Raw genomic sequence first — 17,819 nt, forward strand, 5'->3', positions numbered from 1 at the left:
CATAGAATCCACACAGACCCCATAGAGCTATAGCACACATAGGGACCCCATAGGGACCCCATAGGGACCCCCAAAGGGACCCCATAGAGCTACAACACCCATAGGGACCCCATAGAGACCCCATAGAGCCCACAGGGACCACAGGAACTCCATAGGGACCCCATAGAGTCCATAGGGACCCCATACGGATCCCATACAGTCCATAGTGACCCCACAGACCCCATAAGGACCTCATAGACCCCACACAGACCCCATAGAGCTATAGCACCCACAGGGACCCCACAGGGACCCCACAGGGACCCCACAGGGACCCCACAGGGACCCCACAGGGACCCCACAGGGACCCCATAGAGCTACAGCACCCATAGGGACCCCATAGGGCCCACAGGGACCACAGGAACTCCATAGGGACCCCATAGAGTCCATAGGGACCCCATAGAGTCCATAGGGACCCCATAGGGACCCCATACAGATCCCATAGTGTCCATAGCGACCCCACAGACCCCATTGGGACCCCATAGACCCCACACGGACCCCATAGAGCTATAGCACACATAGGGACCCCATAGGGACCCCATAGGGACCCCATAGGGACCCCATAGGGACCCCATAGGGACCCCATACAGATCCCATAGTGTCCATAGCGACCCCACAGACCCCATTGGGACCCCATAGACCCCACACGGACCCCATAGAGCTATAGCACACATAGGGACCCCATAGGGACCCCATAGGGACCCCATAGGGACCCCATAGGGACCCCATAGGGACCCCATAGGGACCCCATACAGTCCATAGCGACCCCACAGACCCCATAAGGACCCCATAGACCCCACACAGACCCCATAGAGCTATAGCACCCATAGGGACCCCATAGGGACCCCATAGGGACCCCATAGGGACCCCATAGGGACCCCATAGGGACCCCATAGGGACCCCATAGGGACCCCATAGGGACCCCATAGGGACCCCATAGGGACCCCATAGAGCTATAGCACCCATAGGGACCCCATAGGGATCCCATAGAGTCATAGGGACCCACAGACCCCATAGGGACCCCATAGAGCTATAGCACCCCATAGGGACCCCATAGGGACCCCATAGAGCTACAGTACCCATAGGGACCCCATAGGGACCCCATAGAGCCCACAGGGACCATAGGAACTCCATAGGGACTCCATAGACTCCATAGGGACCCCATAGAGCCATAGCACCCATAGTGACCCCATACGGATCCCATAGAGTCCATAGGGACCCCACAGGGACCCCATAGAGTCCATAGGGACCACAGGGACCCATAGGGACTGTAGCACCCATAGGGACACACTGGGGCACATAGGGACCCCACAGAGCCATAGCACCTATAGGGACCCTATAGAGCCCATTGGGACCTTATAGGAACCCCATAGGGACCCCACAGGTACCCACACAGCCCCATGGAGTCCATAGGGATCCCATAGGGACTGCATAGGGATCCCCAACCCCACAGAGACCCACAAAGCCCCATAGGGACCCCATAAAGCTCAGAGAGTCCATAGGTATCCACAGATCCCATAGGGACCCCATAGAGCCCATAGACCCCAAAGGGACCCCATAGAGACCCCCACATCCCCATAGAGCCCACAAGGACCCCACAGACCCCATACAGACCCCCAATCCCACACAAATGCCCCACGGACACCACAGCCCCCCTAAGGGCCCCCTGTAAACCCCATAGGAACCCCCCCAGCCGCCCCCGACGCGGCCCTACAGCCCTCCCCGCCCCATAGGCCCCCATAGGCCCCCATAGGCCCCCACAGGACACCCCACGGCCCCCCCGCCCACTGTAGATTTCAGACATGGCTGTGGGCCGCCGGGACCCCATAGAGCCATAGCACCCATAGTGACCCCATACGGATCCCAAAGAGTCCATAGGGACCCCACAGACCCCATTGGGACCCCATAGACCCCACAAAGACCCCATAGAGCTATAACACCCATAGGGACCCCATAGGGGCCCCATAGGGACCCCATAGGGACCCCATAGGGACCCCATAGAGCTATAACACCCATAGGGACCCCATAGGGACCCCATAGGGACCCCATAGGGCTACAGCACCCATAGGGACCCCATAGGGACCCCATAGAGCCCACAGGGACCACAGGAACTCCATAGAGACCCCATAGAGTCCATAGGGACCCCATAGAGCTATAGCACCCATAGGGACCCCATAGGGATCCCATAGAGCTACAGCACCCATAGGGACCCCATAGAGCCCACAGGGACCACAGGAACTCCATAGGGACCCCATAGAGTCCATAGGGACCCCATAGAGCCATAGCACCCATAGGGACCCCATACGGATCCCATAGAGTCCATAGCGACCCCACAGACCCCATAAGGACCCCATAGACCCCAAAGGGACCCCATAGAGCTATAGCACCCATAGGGACCCCATAGGGACCCCATACGGATCCCATAGAGTCCATAGCGACCCCACAGACCCCATAAGGACCCCGTAAGGACCCCGTAAGGACCCCGTAAGGACCCCGTAAGGACCCCGTAAGGACCCCGTAAGGACCCCGTAAGGACCCCATAGAGCTACAGCACCCATAGGGAACCCATAGAGCCCACAGGGACCACAGGAACTCCATAGGGACTCCATAGAGCCATAGCACCCATAGTGACCCCATACGGATCCCATAGAGTCCATAGGGACCCCACAGACCCCATTGGATCCCATAGACCCCACACAGACCCCATAGAGCTATAGCACCCATAGGGACCCCATAGGGACCCCATAGAGCTACAGTACCCATAGGGACCCCATAGGGACCCCATAGAGCCCACAGGGACCACAGGAACTCCATAGAGACCCCATAGAGTCCATAGGGACCCCATAGAGCCATAGCACCCATAGGGACCCCATACGGATCCCATAGAGTCCATAGCAACCCCACAGCGACCCCACAGACCCCATAGGGACCCCATAGACCCCACACAGACCCCATAGAGCTATAGCACCCATAGGGACCCCATAGGGACCCCATAGGGACCCCATAGGGACCCCATAGGGACCCCATAGCCCCCACACGGACCCCATAGAGCTACAGCACCCATAGGGACCCCATAGAGACCCCATGGGGACCCCATAGAGACCCCATGGGGACTCCATGGGGACTCCATGGGGACTCCATGGGGACTCCATGGGGACTCCATGGGGACTCCATGGGGACTCCATGGGGACTCCATGGGGACTCCATGGGGACTCCATGGGGATCCCACAGACCCCATAGGGACCCCAAAGACCTCACACGGACACTATAGAGCTATAGCAGCCATAGGGACCCTGCAGGGACCCCGCAGGGACCCCATAGAGCCATAGCACCCATAGGGACCCCATACGGATCCCATAGTGTTCATAGGGACCCCATAGAGCCCATAGGGACTGTAGCACCCATAGGGACACACTGGGACACATAGGGACCCCACAGAGCCATAGCACCTATAGGGACCCTATTAGAGCCCATTGGGACCTTATAGGAACCCCATAGGGACCCCACAGGTACCCACACAGCCCCATGGAGTCCATAGGGATCCCATAGGGACTGCATAGGGATCCCCAACCCCACAGAGACCCACAAAGCCCCATAGGGACCCCATAAAGCTCAGAGAGTCCATAGGTATCCACAGATCCCATAGGGACCCCATAGAGCCCATAGACCCCAAAGGGACCCCATAGAGACCCCCACATCCCCATAGAGCCCACAAGGACCCCACAGACCCCATACAGACCCCCAATCCCACACAAATGCCCCACGGACACCACAGCCCCCCTAAGGGCCCCCTGTAAACCCCATAGGAACCCCCCCAGCCGCCCCCGACGCGGCCCTACAGCCCTCCCCGCCCCATAGGCCCCCACAGGACCCCCCACAGGACCCCCCACGGCCCCCCCGCCCACCGTAGGTTTCGGACATGGCTGTGGGGCCGCCGCCGGGCAGTGCGGAAGCGGAGCGGACACAATATGGCGGCGCCCAGCAAAGCCGCTTCCGGCTTTAGTGTCCCTGCGTGACAGGAAGTGCCAGGAGAAGGGCGGGTTTAAGGTGTGATGGAGCCCTGCGATTGGCTCAAAGACGGCCGAGGGGAGGGGTTACGCGTAGTGTGGGCGTGACTGGAAGGAGGGGCAGGGCCAGCAGCGCCCTAACCTGGCCAACGCCGCGCCCCCACCCCGTGAAGGCGAGGCGGTCTATGGGACCCCCCCCAATACTGGCACCCTCACCAAGCCATCAGCCCCCCCCCCCCCCCCTTTTCCCCGCCCCCACCTCTACGCCTTAGAGTGGGAGAGAGCAGATTGAAGGATACAGTTTTATTGGGGAGGGGGGAGGGGCGCGACCCGCAGGTTCTTGGGGGGAAATATGGGGTCGTTGTAGGGGTCTGAATTGGGGTCGGGGGGGGCGTCTCCATCCCCATTTGGGTTCGGGATGAAGGATTTTGGGCACACCCCCCCTACAATGGAGGTCGCCCCCTTTTTGGGGGTCTCCCCATTTCGGGGTTGAGGTCTCACCGTGGCCAGAAGGGGTCTCTGGGGGGGGTCTCCCCTTTTGAGGGGGTCTCCCCCTTTTTGGGAGGTGTGCCCTCTTTGGGGTGGGGTCTTCCCCATTTCGGGGGGTCTCATCTCGGGCAGAAGCGGAGGCGCAGGGCTGGCGGGATGTTGGTGATGCCGCCGATGTCGGGCCGGAGCTCAGGGGGCTCCTCCCCGGGGGGGGGGCACAGCCGGAAGCGCTGCAGGAGGGCGGTGAGGAAGATGAAGATCTGCATCCGCGCCAGCGGCTCCCCCAGGCACATCCGCCTTCCTGCGGAGCCACCACCGTGTCAGCAGCTCGTGGGAGGCACACAGACCCACCGGGGGTCCCAGAGCCACACTTGGGGGGTTGCAAAGTCCCACTCAGGGTCCCAGCCCCACTCGTGGGTCCCAGCCCCACCTGCAGAGAAGGGCATGAAGGCTTCGCAGCGGCGGAATTTCCCCTCAGAATCCAGGAAATGCTGCGGGTCGAAGCGCTCTGGGTCCGGGAAGTAGTGGGGGTCCATCAGGGCTGAGCTCAGCAGGGGGTAAATGGTGCTGCCCTGAGGGGGCGGGGGGGGGGCAGTGGGGTCAGTGGGGGCATTGGGGCAATGGTGGCAGTGGGGTGGTGGGGGCATTGGGGTCATTTGGGGCAGTGGGGGCAGTGGGGGCTGTGGGGGCATTGGGGGCATTGGGGGCAGTGGGGGCTGTGGAGGCATTGGGGGCAGTGGGGGCAATGGGGGAAATGGGGGCAGTGGGGGCAGTGGGGGCAGTAAGGGCAGTAGGGGATCAATGGGGGCAGTGGGGATCAATGGGGTCATTGGGGGCAATGGCGGCAGTGGGGTCGGTGGGGGCATTAGGGTCATTTGGGGCAGTGGGGGCAATGGGGGCAATGGGGGCAGTGGGGGCAGTGGGGGCAGTGGGGGCATTGGGGGCTGTGGGGGCAATGGGGGCATTGGGGGCAATGGGGGCATTGGGGGCAGTGGGGGCAGTGGGGGCAGTAGGGGCAGTAGGGGATCAATGGGGGCAGTGGGGATCAATGGGGTCATTGGGGGCAATGGGGGCAGTGGGGGCAGTGGGGGCAGTGGGGGCAGTGGGGGCATTGAGGGCTGTGGGGGCAGTGGGGGCAATGGGGGCATTGGGGGCAGTGGGGGCAATGGGGACGCTGTATCCCACTCCCTCACTGACCCCCAACCTTCCCCCCTCAATGACCCCATTTCTCCACCAATGACCCCATTACCCCCCACCAAGCGCCCCCACCCCCCACCTAATCACCTCCACAGGCCAATTAGCCCCTAATTAGCGCACCTTGGGGATGATGTACCCCCGGAAGGGGGTGTCCCTGGTGACGGTGCGGACGAACCCCAGCGGGACGAGGTCCAGGTGCCGCTGCACCTCGTGGATGACGGCGTCGGTGTAGGGCAGCGCCTGGCGATCCCGTAAGGATGGCAGCCGCTCCGGCCCCACAACGCGATCCAGCTCCTCCTGAACCCGCTCTGAGTGGGGTCACGGGGTCATGGAGGGGTCATGGAGCCAGCGAGGGGTCACAGGGTCATGCAGGGGTCGTGGAGGGGTCGAGAGGTCACAGTGGGGTCTTGGGGCCAGGGGGTCCTTGACCCCATTGATCCCCATTGATCCCACTGATTCCTATTGACCCCATTGATGCTTATTGACCCCAGTGACCCCATTTTCACCATTGACCCCGTTGACTCTACTGACTCCATTGACCCCACTGACCCCATAATATCCCACAGCGCCCCAATCTCCCCTGATGCCCCACCCATGATGGCGGGGCTCCCCATCAGCGCCACCATCCCGTATCTCAGTGCCACGCTGGTGCTTTCCATCCCATGATGCCCCAATACCCCACGATGCCCAAAATATCCCATGATGCCCCCGATATCCCATGATGCTTCACCCATGATGGCGGGGTTCCCCATCAGCGCCATCATGCCGTATCTCAGCGCCAGGCTGGTGCTTTCCGTCCCGGCCAGGAACAGATCGAAGGCCGACACCTGCAGGTTGGTGGCCGTGAACGGCGACCCGGGGGTGGCCTGCGATGGGATTGGGGCCTGGTGTTAATTAGCGCTGAGATCATCAGCCTGGTGTTAATTAGCGCTGAGATCAGCCTGACGTTAATTAGTGCTGCAATCAGCCTGACGTTAGCGCTAATACCGACCTGATACCGATCCTGCTATTAACCCTGATATTAATCTAATACAAAGCCTGATATTGAGGCTGATGTTAAACCTGGTCCTAATCCCAATCCTAACCCTAATCCTGACCTTAATCCCAATCCCAACCCCAATCTCTTTAGCCCCTCCCCCCCTCCCCCCTCTCCCCCCTGTCCTTCCTCCCTCCCCCCCACCTCCTCCTCCTCCATCTTCCGCCGGAAGGCGCTGACGAAATCTCGCGATGTTTCGCCGCTCTTCTCTCCTCCCCCCCCCGCGACGACGCCGTCCAGGAAGCTGCACACGCGGGCGATGTTGCGGAAGTAGCGCCGATGGGCGCCGGGCAGCAGATCCAGCAGCGCCGGGAGGGCGTTGTACAGCTGGGGGTCAGGCCAGAGATGACCCCGTGACCCCGTGACCTCTGACAACGCGACCCCGGGACCCCACCACACCCCGACCCCTGAGCCCCGGGACCCCCTGACCCCCTTCTGACCCCGTGACCCCCTCTGATTGACCCCCTCTGGCCCCTGCTCGCATGACGCCATGACCCCCTCTGACTCCCGACCCCCCCATGACCCCATGACCCCCCTGACCCCACCACACCCCAACCCCTGACCCCCGTGACCCACTGCCCCCCCTCTGACCCATGATCCCATGACCCCCCTGAACCTTGACCCCCCTGACCCCGTGACCTCTGACCTTGCCCACGGCGGAGCTCTCGATGCGGGTGTTCTCGGCCATGCGGCGCAGCGCATCGCGGTACCCCGAATCCCCGTATGGGAAGCGGCGCCCGCAGAGCAGCCGCAGCACCGCGTTCCCCACCGCCGCACTCAGCAGCTCCGAGGGCTCCTGCACTGCAGCTGTGGGGCGAGGGGGGTGCTGAGCCCCATGAAGCCAGAACCCCATGGACCCCGTGGCCCCATGACCCCCACGGTCCCCATAACCCTCGTATCCCTCCCCCACCGCCATCTGCCTCCATTTCAGGGCTCCACATGCTCCCCATTTTGGGGTCCCTCCCCATTTTGGGACCCCCCCCACACACACACCTCCCCCCTTCTCCAGTTCCCTGATCAGCTCAGCTGCCTCCTCCACTGCCATCTCCCCTCATTCAGGGACCCCATCCTCTCTTCTTGGGGTCCCACGCCCCCCTTAGGGTTCCTCCTCCCATTCTGGGGTCCCACCACCCCCATATTGGGATCCAACACCCACGATTTTTGGGGTCTCTGCACTGTTTTTGGGGTCCCACCCCCCATTTTAGATCCCCCGCTCACTTCCCCCCTTCTCCAGCTCTCGGATCAGCTCAGCCGCCTCCTCCATCGCCATCTCCTCTGCCCTCCTGCTCCCCATCCCTGCGTCCCGCAGCGCCGTCAGGGCGAATCTCCGCATGCTGATCCATTTGTCCCCATTGCTCATGAGCAGCCCCAGATCTGCGCTCAGCTTCTCCCCGATGGCAAAATGCCCCCGGCTGGTGAATTCGTCCCCCCTGGTCACCAGCAGCTCCCGCAGCGCCTCCACGCCGCTCACCACCACCACCCGCTCTGAGCCCAGGCGCAGCGACAGCACCGGGCCGTAGCGAGAGCTCAGCTGGGGGGGAGCAAAGGGGGTCGATGAGGGTCAATGGGAGGCATTGGGGGTCGATGGAGGTTGATGTGGGTCAACGAGGTCAATGGAAGCATTGGGGGTCAGTGGAGGTGAATGGGAGGCATTGGGGGCCAGTGGGGGTCAATGAGAGGCGTTGGGAGTCAGTGGGGGGTCAATGAGGGTCAGTGGGAGGCATTGGGGGTCGGTGGAGGTTGATGGGGGTCAATGGAAGCACTGGGGGTCAATGGGAGGCACTGGGGGTTGATGGGAGTCAATGGGAGGCATTGGCATTCAATGGGGGTCAATGGGAGGCACTGGGGGTCATTGAGGGTCAATGGGAGGCATTGGGGTTCGACGGAGGTCGATGGGGGTCAACGGGAGGCACTGGCGGTCAATGGGAGTCCCAGAATTACGGGCTGCCCTCTGGGGGTCCCAGAATGCATGGGGTGCCCTATGGGCCCCGAGCCCCCCACACTCACCCTACGGACGGCGGCGGCCATGTTCCCGAGCCCCACCTGGGGGAGGTTCCCCACGATGGGCAGCGCCAGCGGCCCGGGGGGGTAAAGATGGCGGCTGCGCCCCCCCTCCATCCAACAGCGCCGAACCAACAGGGCCAGCAGGAGCAGCAGCAGCAGCCATGAGAGCCATGGAGCCTCCATGGGGCTGTGGGGGAGGGGGGGGGGAGATGGGAGGGGGGGGGAGATTGGAGGGGGGGGGAGATTGGAGGTATTGGGGTTAGTGGGGACATTGGGGGCAATGGGGGGAAATGAGGGCAGTGGGGGGAAATGGGGGCAATTGGGGGGCAGTGGGGGCATTAGGGGCAACAGGGGGGAATGGGGGCACTGGGGGCAGTGGGGGGAAATGGGGGCGGTGGGGGGAAATGAGGGCAATGGGGATATTGGGAAGTAACGGGGGGCAATGGGGGCAGTGGGGACAATGGGGGGCAATGAGGGACATCGGGGGCAATGGGGATATTGGAGGGCAATGGGGACATTGGGGGTGGTGGGGGGCAGTGGGGGGAATTGGGGGTAGTGGGGGGCATTGGGGACACGGGGGGGACATCATTGGGGTCAATGGGGGCGCTGTGTGACCTTGAGTGACCTTGGTGCCAGTGCTCTGCTGCTGCACCCTGTGTGCTGCAAACCCCACTGCTGCAAACCCCATTTCCTTGCAAACCCCCACTGCCTTGCGGCCCCCCCCCCCCTTTTGCAGGACCCCTCCCCCATTTGCGGACTTCATCTCCTTCCTGCACTCCAGTCCCCTTTCACAAACTTCATTTCCTTTTTCCAATCTGTTTGCAAACACCCCCCCCCCTTTGCAAACTTCACCCCCTTTCTGCACCCCGTCCTTGCAATCCCTGACCCATTTTGCATCTCCCTTTATCCCCTTCTTGCACCCTTTACCCCTTTTGCAAACCCCCTCCCCTTTTTGCACCCCCCCATTTTCACACCCCCCTCCCCTCCCCACCGACCTGCACTGCTGCACCCGGCCTGCAAGGACAGCAGACTTTGGCCCTGCCCTGCAACCTTTGCTTCCCGTTGTGCAAACCAGCCCCTCCTCCCCTGCAGCCCCCCCTGCAGCCCCCACCCCCGCTCTGGGGCCCCGCGTTGCTCTGGGCACCATTTGCACGCCTGCCAGCAGCTCTGCATGGCTCTGCATTGCTCTGTACTGCTCTGAATTGCTCTGCATTGCTTTGCATGGCTCTGCATGGCTCTGCTGGGGCTCTGCTGGCTTTGCATTGCTCTGCATGCCTCTGCATAGCTCTGCATAGCTCTGCATAGCTCAGCATTGCTCTGCATGCCTCTGCATAGCTCTGCATTGCTTTGCATTGCTTGCATTGCTCTGCATTGCTCTGCATTGCTCTGCATTGCTCCGCTGGCAGCTCTGCATGGCTCTGCATTGCTCTGCTGGCAGCTCTGCATGGCTCTGCATGGCTCTGCATGGCTCTGCATGGCTCTGCATTGCTCTCCATACTCTTTGCATGCTCCCTTCGAGCTTTGCATGCTGGTTTTGCTCCTTGCACGCTCCTCCCGCCCGCTGCAGGCTTTGCAGTGCTTGCACAGCGCTCAGTGCTTGCTGCAGGCTTTGCACTCACTGCCTGGTCACCGCAGGCTTTGCAGGTGCAGCCCCCCCCCAGATAAAACACCCAACACACTGTGTGCATTCGGCAGCCGTTTATTGGGCTCCCAGCAGTGTGTGTGTGGGGGGTGTCCTTCTTTGGGGACGGGGGGGGGTCCCTTTATTTGGGGAGGGTCTCAGTGGGGCACCCTGAGCTGGTAGAGGGGGGGTCCCTTTATTGGGGGGGAATCCCTCTATTTGGAAAAGTCCCTTTATTTGGGGGGCCCCTTCATTTTTGGGGAGGTCCCTGTATGGGGGGGGGGGGGGTTCCTTTATTTGTATGGGGACCCAGCAGGGCAGCACCCTGAGCTGGTAGAAAGGGGGGGTCCCTTGAATTGGGGGGGGGTCCCTCCATTTTGGAGGGGGTTCCTTGAATTGGGGGGGGTCTCAGCGGGGCAGCACCCTGAGCTGGTAGGGGGGGGGGTCCCTTTATTGAGGGGGTCCCTTCGTTTTGATGGGGTTCCCTTCATTTTGGGGAGGGGTCCCTTTATTGGAGGGGGGTCCCTCCATTTTGGGGGGGTCCCTTGAATTGGGGGGGGTCTCAGCAGGGCAGCACCCTGAGCTGGTAGAGGGGGGGGGGATGTTGGCGAAGCCGCTCTGCAGCGCTTTGTCTGACAGCTCGTCGGGGGGCTGCAGGGGCTGCAGCTGCAGGTGCTGCAAAATGGTGATGAGGAAAAGGAAAATCTCCATCCAGGCCAGGGACTCACCGAGGCAAACCCGCTTCGCTGGGGGTAATTAACAGGGGGGTTAATTGGGGGGGGGGGGGGGGGGGAAGAAGTCTTAGAGTGGGGGGTTGGAGTAGGGGTTATAATCAGGGGGGATTAATTGGGGGGGGCTGGAGTGGGGGGGGGGGCTTGGAATGTGGGGTGGAGGGGCTACAGTGGGGGGTCTTTGAGTGGGGGGGTTTGGAGTGGGGGTTATAATCAGGAGGAGTTAATTGGGGGGGTTGTAATTGGGGGGGTTAATTGAGGGGGGCTGGATTTGGGGGGGTTGGAATGTTGGGGGGAGGGGCAACAGAGGGGGGGTCCTTGTGTGGGGGGGTTGGAGTGGGGGTTATAATCAGAGGGGGGTTAATTGGGGAGGTTGTAATTGGGGGGATTGGGGTACACGGGGCTGCAGGGGTGGGTCTGGGGGATTGGGGGCAATAGGGGGCTGTGAGGAGGTGCCGGGGGGACACGGTGCTATAGGGAAACAGTCCTGTGGACGGCTGCAGCCCAGCACACGGCTTCTTTGGGGCGGCCCTTGGGGGGGTTTGTGGAGGGGCTCCAGGGGCTGGGGAGAGCTGTGGGGGGGGATGTAGGGGGCTGGGGGAGGATAGAGGAGAACGTGGTTGTACAGATGTCGGTAAAAAGAAAGGGAAAAAAAAGGAAAAAGGTAACGAAACAAAGCCAAGTAAAAAGTGAAGAATAAGAGCTAAAAGAAGAATAAGGCAACAGGGAAGGGGAGGGGAAAAGAGGAAAGAGGGGGCAGGGGAGGGGAGGGGAGGAAGGAGAAAATGGGAGGTAGGGGGGAGGGGGGGGGGAGTTGAAGAGGAAATGTCACCGAAGAACCGGCTTCTGCTTTGGCACTAAAGGAGAAAAGGGAATCTCCTGATTTGCACGAAGCAGCGCAAACAGCACTGCGGCCATTTCCTTTCTCCTTTGACAGCCTCTCTGTGTCTTTCGTGTCCCTTCCCAGCCCAGCCCTTCCAGCACTCCACCTTTCCGCGCCGTCCCCGTGACAACCAGCGGCCTCCTGCTGCTCCGGAAGGGAAGGAGGGAAGGAGGGAGCTTCCTTCACAAAAGTATTCTGACGAGGAGAAAGCAGCAAAACGAAGCCTGCCATCACGCCGTTGCCGTCGGGGCTCAAAGCGAGGCAGGCAGCTGAGCAGGGAAGAACTTCCATCAGATGCTGCTCAGCGACGGCACCCAGAGTGACGCAGCAGGGATGTTACGAGTAGGAGACTGCAGCGCCATTTAGCAGAGCCCCCTACTGATGTTCGTAGCAACAGTCAGCTCAAAAATCCAGATGGTTTGTAATTACTGTTTTTAATTGCAAGACAACCTTGCGGCTGATGCTGTGAATCTCCATCACGGGGCTGTCAGCGATTTCTGGCAGTGAATTCTCCTTGCAGCTCTGCAGCAGTCATCGCGAGGTTTGCCTTGCTTTCCCTCGGGGTTCTCTGCACGCGTCCCTTTTTGAAACTGCTCTCTGGGGAAGCGCCCTCACAGCCTTTCCTCTTCACCTTTAGCCTGGACATCAGGAAGGACACAAGGAGGCTTTAGATTGGACGCAAGGAAGAAGTCTGTGAGATAAGGGTGGCACCGGAACAGGGACACTGAGGGACCCTGGGGATCCCTGGAGCCCCGAGCGCTGCGGATGGATGGGACGAGGGCTCCATCCCCGCCCCGTTCCAGGGCGACCATTGCCACCCCACAGCTTCCCTCATGCTTTGGACAGCCGTGCCGAGGAGGAGGGTCTCGAGGTGCCCTAGGGATGGCCCAGGGTCGCCAGGGGTGGGACAGGGGCTGCTGCCCCCAGGGGACCTGATCTCCGACATCCTCCAGAGGTCAATAAAGCCCTCAGCAGAGCCACGCTCTGTGTCCGTGTCCTCGTCCCCACGCTCAGCAGGCACCGCTCGTGTCTGTCCCTGCCGGGCAGAGGCCACCCCTAAGGCTGGGAGGGTCCCCAGCTCCGTGCCCCGCACCCCACGTCCCGCACCACCTCCCCCACCCCGTGTGTTTCGCTGCCCTCCCCCCCTCTCCCCCTGCTGCCCATCGCCCGCACCCCCCCGGTCCCTCTGTGTGACCCCCGGGGTTATGCCCTCCCCCCAGTCCCCTCCCATACAGTTCCCCCATTCTGATCACTGCAGTCCTCTTCCATCCCTCCCTTCTCTGCCTCCCCCATTCTGACCCCCAGGTTCCCCCCCCCACTCCCTCATCCCTCCCCAGTCCCTCGTTCTGATCCCTCATCTCACCCCACCCCCCACCAGTCTCCCCATTCTGTCCCCTACAGTCCTCCCCCATTCCCAGTCCCCTCTATCTGACCCCCAGAATCCCCTCTCCTCCCCCCGAGTGCCCCCCACTCCAAATCCCCCAAGCTGATCCCTAGAGTCTCCTCCCACCCCCCATTCCCCTCTGTTTGACCCCCAGGGCCCCGTATCCTCCCTTCTCCCCCCACCTCCTGACCCCTACAGTCCCCTGCACCCCCTGTGCAGACATCCCACTCTCCTCTTCTCCCCCCCAGTACTTCCCTAAGGTCTCCCCCAGACCCCCCTTCCACCCCATAGAAGCCCCCACAACCCTCCAGATTTCCCCTGCCAACCCCTCTCCACTCCTTGACCCCCTTTCATCCCAATAGAGACCCAACTCACCCCTATTTTCCCCCACAAAACCCCCTGTCCACTCCCAGACCCCCCTTTTCACCCTACAAAAGCCCCTTTCCCCCTTTCAACCCCTCAAGTTCCCCTCCACAACGTACCCCTCCATCCCCAGGCCCCCTTTTCACTCACGGAAGCCTCCTTCTGCTCTTTTCCCCCTCACAGCCCCCTGTCTCCATCCCCAGACCCCCTTTCCACACCATAGAAACCCCCCACAATCCCTCACTTCCCCCCTTCCAACCTTGCTCCACCTCCAGACCCTCTTTCCACCTCACAGAAGCCCCACTCACACCTTTCCCCCCATGGATTCCCCATGGGCCTCCTGTCCACCCCTGGAGTCATGCAGAAGAATCTAGAGATGTCCTAGAGGGCTTTGGGCACCCAGTTGGTCCCAGGTGGCTCCAAGGTGTCCTTGGATTCATCCAGAAGGGTCTGGAGGTGGCCCAGAATGATCCTGTGCCATCTGGGGGCTCCTCAGGTGGGTTCAGAGGGTCTCGTTGTCTTCCGGGAGGGTCTGGAGACGTCCAAGGATGTCTTTGTGTCCCCAGGGGTTCTTGCAGTCCTCCAGAGGTCGCCAATGGGGATTTTGAGCACAACCTCACACAGCAAGACGTTCTCGCTCTGCTTTGTCCCCCTGAGATCGCCCCCAAAATGTCTGTTTCCATTAAAATCAGTACTGTGTCACTTCTGCTGTATCGTTTCCCCACTTCCTTTCAGAAATGGATGCTTCTCACCAAATCCCTGTGCAAAGCCCCCAGGGCCACCGGGTGCCACTGGGACAACCGCCTGTCCCTGCAGGTCTCACTGTCACCGTGGAACCTGCAGAGCCTCAAATCCGCTGCAGCAGAGGAAGTTGGGCACCAAGGTGCGCAAGAACTTCTTCAGGCGAGGTGACGGAGCGCTGGCGCAGGCTGCCAGGGGGCTGTGGAGTCTCCTGCTCTGGAGATGTGCAGGACTCGCCCGGACGCCCACCTGTGCGACCTGCTGTGGATGGGGTTGGACGCGATGAGCTCTGGAGGTCCCTTCCAAGCTCCGCAGTTCCGTGATGCTGTGCAACCCAATCAGGAGCTGCAGAGACGGAGATTCGTCTCAGCCCAGGGCTGCTTCCGTTCAGCTCGCAGGCAGGAGGCCGTGGGGCTCTCGCGTCGCTCTGCTCCCAGGCTGGGTCCCCGATGCAGCGCAGGGACCGATGGCATCGCTGGCATTTCTCCTGCGCCTGCTGGCACTGCAGGGCCCGTCTCATCCCACCCTCGGTGCTGCTAAGAAACACCGGGGCAAACCCGCCTGCACTCAGCACAGCCCTTCCTTCCGTGGAGCAACAAAGAAACCCTGCTGCCCTTGCTCCTGACCCTCGTCCTGCCCCCGCCTGCCCTCAGAGTGCGGCCGTCTTCTTTGTGGAGGGAGAGGGAGAAGGAAGGGAAGGGGAAGGCAAGGGAGAAGGGAGACTCTTCCTTGCAAGAGCCTTGGCTCTGACAGACTACAAATTCCGCCCCTGGACTCCAAATTCCTCCCTGTTTGCCTCAAATCCCATCTGGGAAACCCCAAATCCTCCTTACAGGGCCTCCATTTCCCCACGGCCCCAATGGCAGCCCCAAATCCCCCCCCCATTCGCCCCCCGTCCCGCTTACTGACCCCAAAACCAGAGGCGACAGCCGGTTTAGGGGTGACGGAAAGATTTGGGGTCAGGAAAGGATTTGGGATGACGGGGGCCCAGGCAGCAGCGCTTTTGGGGTCGCGGGACGGTTGTGGGGTCGCGGGGCTCCCGACCTCCTGTGAGCAGAGCTGGGCCCCATTGGGGTCGGCACGGAGGTTATGGGGTTGTGGGCCTGCGGGGTGGCAGCACCGTGACTTTGGGGTCAGTGGAGCCATAGGGGAGGCAATGGGGCCGTTGGGGGTCAATGAGAGCATTGGGGTCAATGGGGAATTTGGGTCAATGGGGGCTTTGGGGTCAATGGGGATTTTGGGGTCAATGGAGCTTTATGGGGTCAATGGGGTCATATAGGAGTCAATGGGGGTGTGGGGGTCAACAGGGGCATTGGGGTCAGTGGGACCATTGGGGTCAATGGGGGCATTGGGGTCAAGGGGGGACATGGAATTCAATGAAGACTTTGGGATCAATGGGGATTTTAGGGTCAATGAGGTCATATGGGAGTCAATGCGGTCGTTGGGGGTCAATGGGGCCATATGGGGTCAATGGGGCCATTGGGGTCAGTGGGGATTTTGGAGTCAATGAGGTCATTGGGGTCAATAGGGCTGTTGGGGTTAGTGGGGTCGTTGGGGCCATATGGGGTCAATGGGAACTTTGGGATCAATAGGGCCACATGGGAATCAATGGGGGTGTTGGGGTGAATGAGGGCATTGGGGTCTGTGGGGCCATTGGGGTCAATGGGAATTTTGGGGTCAATGGGGGCACTGGGATCAATGGGGCAATACGGGAGTCAATGGGGACTTTGGGGTCAATGAGGTCAACGGGGGCATTGGGGTCAATGGGGGCATGTGGGAGTCAATGGGGATCCACCACCTCCCTAACCCTAACCCTAACCCCCCCCCCACTCACAGGTGGGATCCCCCACCACCCCACCCCACTCACAGATGGTTGTGGGGCGCTGCGATCCCAAAGCGACAGTGGGAAGGCAGCCCTAAGCCTGCGGGAATGGAAAACCCCAGTGGGGTGGGAATGGGGTCCTATGGGGTCGTATGGGATGGGAAGAGTTCCGTTATGGGGTTGGGGTGGGAAGGGGTCGCTATGGGGCGGGAATGGGGACGGATCCCAATGGGAATGGGGATGGGGCCCTATGGGATGAGAAGGGGTCCCTATGAGGTTGGGAATGGTTCCCAATGGGGAGAGAATGGGAACAGGGCCTTATGGGGTTGGGATTGGGGTGGGAATCATTTCCCTATGGAGCCGGAATGGGAATGGATCCCTATGGGGTGGGAATGGGGCCCTATGGGATTGGGGTTGGAATCGTTTCCCTATGGGGCCGGAATGGGAATGGATCTCTATGGGGAGAGAATGGGAATTGTTCCCTATGGGATTGGGGTGGGAAGGGGTCACTATGGGGTTGGGAATGGGAACGGATCCCAATGGGAATGGGGATGGGGCCCTATGGGGTGGGAATGGGAATAGGGTCCTATGGGGTGGGATTGTGATGGGAATGAAGCCATATGGGATTGGGGTGGGAGGGGTTCTCTATGGGGCAGAGAATGGCAATGGATCCCCATGGTAATGTGGATGGGGCGCTATGGGGTGGGAATGAGTTCCTATGGGGTTGGAAATGGGGAATGGTTCCCTATGGGGTGAGAATAGTTTGTAATGGGGTGGGAATGGGAACGGGGCGCTGTGGGGTTGGGATTGGGGTGGGAATGGTTCCCTATGGGATTGGGGTGAGAATGGGGTCCCTATGGGGTGAGAAGGGGAACGGGGTCCTTATGGGGTGGGATTGGGGTGGGAATGAAGCCATATGGGATTGGGGCGGGAAGGGGTCCCTGTGGGGTTGGGAATGGTTCCCAATGGGGTGGGAAGGGGAACGGGTTCCTTATGGGGTGGAATTGGGGTGGGAATGGTTCCCTATGGGATTGGGGTGGGAATCATTTCCCTATGGGGCAGGAATGGGAATGGATCCCTATGGGGTGAGAAGGGGAATTGTTCCCTATGGGATTGGGGTGGGAAAGGGTCCCTATGGGGTGGGAACGGGAATGGGGTCCTATGGGGTTGGGAATGTAGGATCCCATGGTTCCGTGATCCCAAAGCAGGGGGATGTGGGGGGGACGTGGGGATATAGGGGGGGACAGGGGGTGTTGGGGGGGACGGGGGGGATGGGGAGGTGGAGGGATGTTGGGGGACAGGGGGGACAGAGGGATATAGGGGACATGGGGGGGACATGGGGTCGTGGGGCGGCACCGGTTCCTCCACACAGGACCCCTGCCATCCCCCCCCATCCCGTCCTCTGCCCCACAGCCCCTCTGTCCCCTCTTGCCACCAACCCAGAAGCCACAACCGTACCCCATAACCGGCCCTATACCCCATAACCCCACCCCATAACCTCATTT

At 61.2% G+C, this 17,819-nt stretch overlaps 1 protein-coding gene across 3 annotated transcripts; it reads right to left on the minus strand.

The window, feature by feature from the left end:
- Positions 1–4,331: 4,331 nt before the first annotated feature.
- LOC128075091 (cytochrome P450 2C31-like) lies at positions 4,332–9,931 on the minus strand. 3 transcript variants are annotated; one of them, XM_052671499.1, is made up of 10 exons: positions 9,765–9,819; positions 9,385–9,429; positions 8,773–8,956; positions 7,984–8,296; positions 7,412–7,572; positions 6,910–7,092; positions 6,460–6,595; positions 5,850–6,037; positions 4,963–5,104; positions 4,332–4,833 (listed from the first exon to the last, which is right to left on the minus strand). In XM_052671499.1, exons 3-10 carry the CDS (start codon positions 8,950–8,952, stop codon positions 4,652–4,654), a joined length of 1,485 nt encoding a protein of 494 aa, XP_052527459.1. In that variant the 5' UTR covers positions 8,953–8,956; positions 9,385–9,429; positions 9,765–9,819; the 3' UTR covers positions 4,332–4,651. The 3 variants fall into 3 exon arrangements, with proteins under 3 accessions (XP_052527459.1, XP_052527460.1, XP_052527461.1); XM_052671500.1 differs by lacking the exon at positions 9,385–9,429 and having other exon boundaries at positions 9,765–9,931; XM_052671501.1 differs by lacking the exon at positions 9,765–9,819 and having other exon boundaries at positions 9,395–9,450.
- Positions 9,932–17,819: the final 7,888 nt, after the last annotated feature.

This window comes from Tympanuchus pallidicinctus, unplaced genomic scaffold, assembly GCF_026119805.1.
Source record: "Tympanuchus pallidicinctus isolate F22 unplaced genomic scaffold, pur_lepc_1.0 scaffold118, whole genome shotgun sequence".
In the NCBI taxonomy this organism is placed as follows: Eukaryota; Metazoa; Chordata; class Aves; order Galliformes; family Phasianidae; genus Tympanuchus; species Tympanuchus pallidicinctus.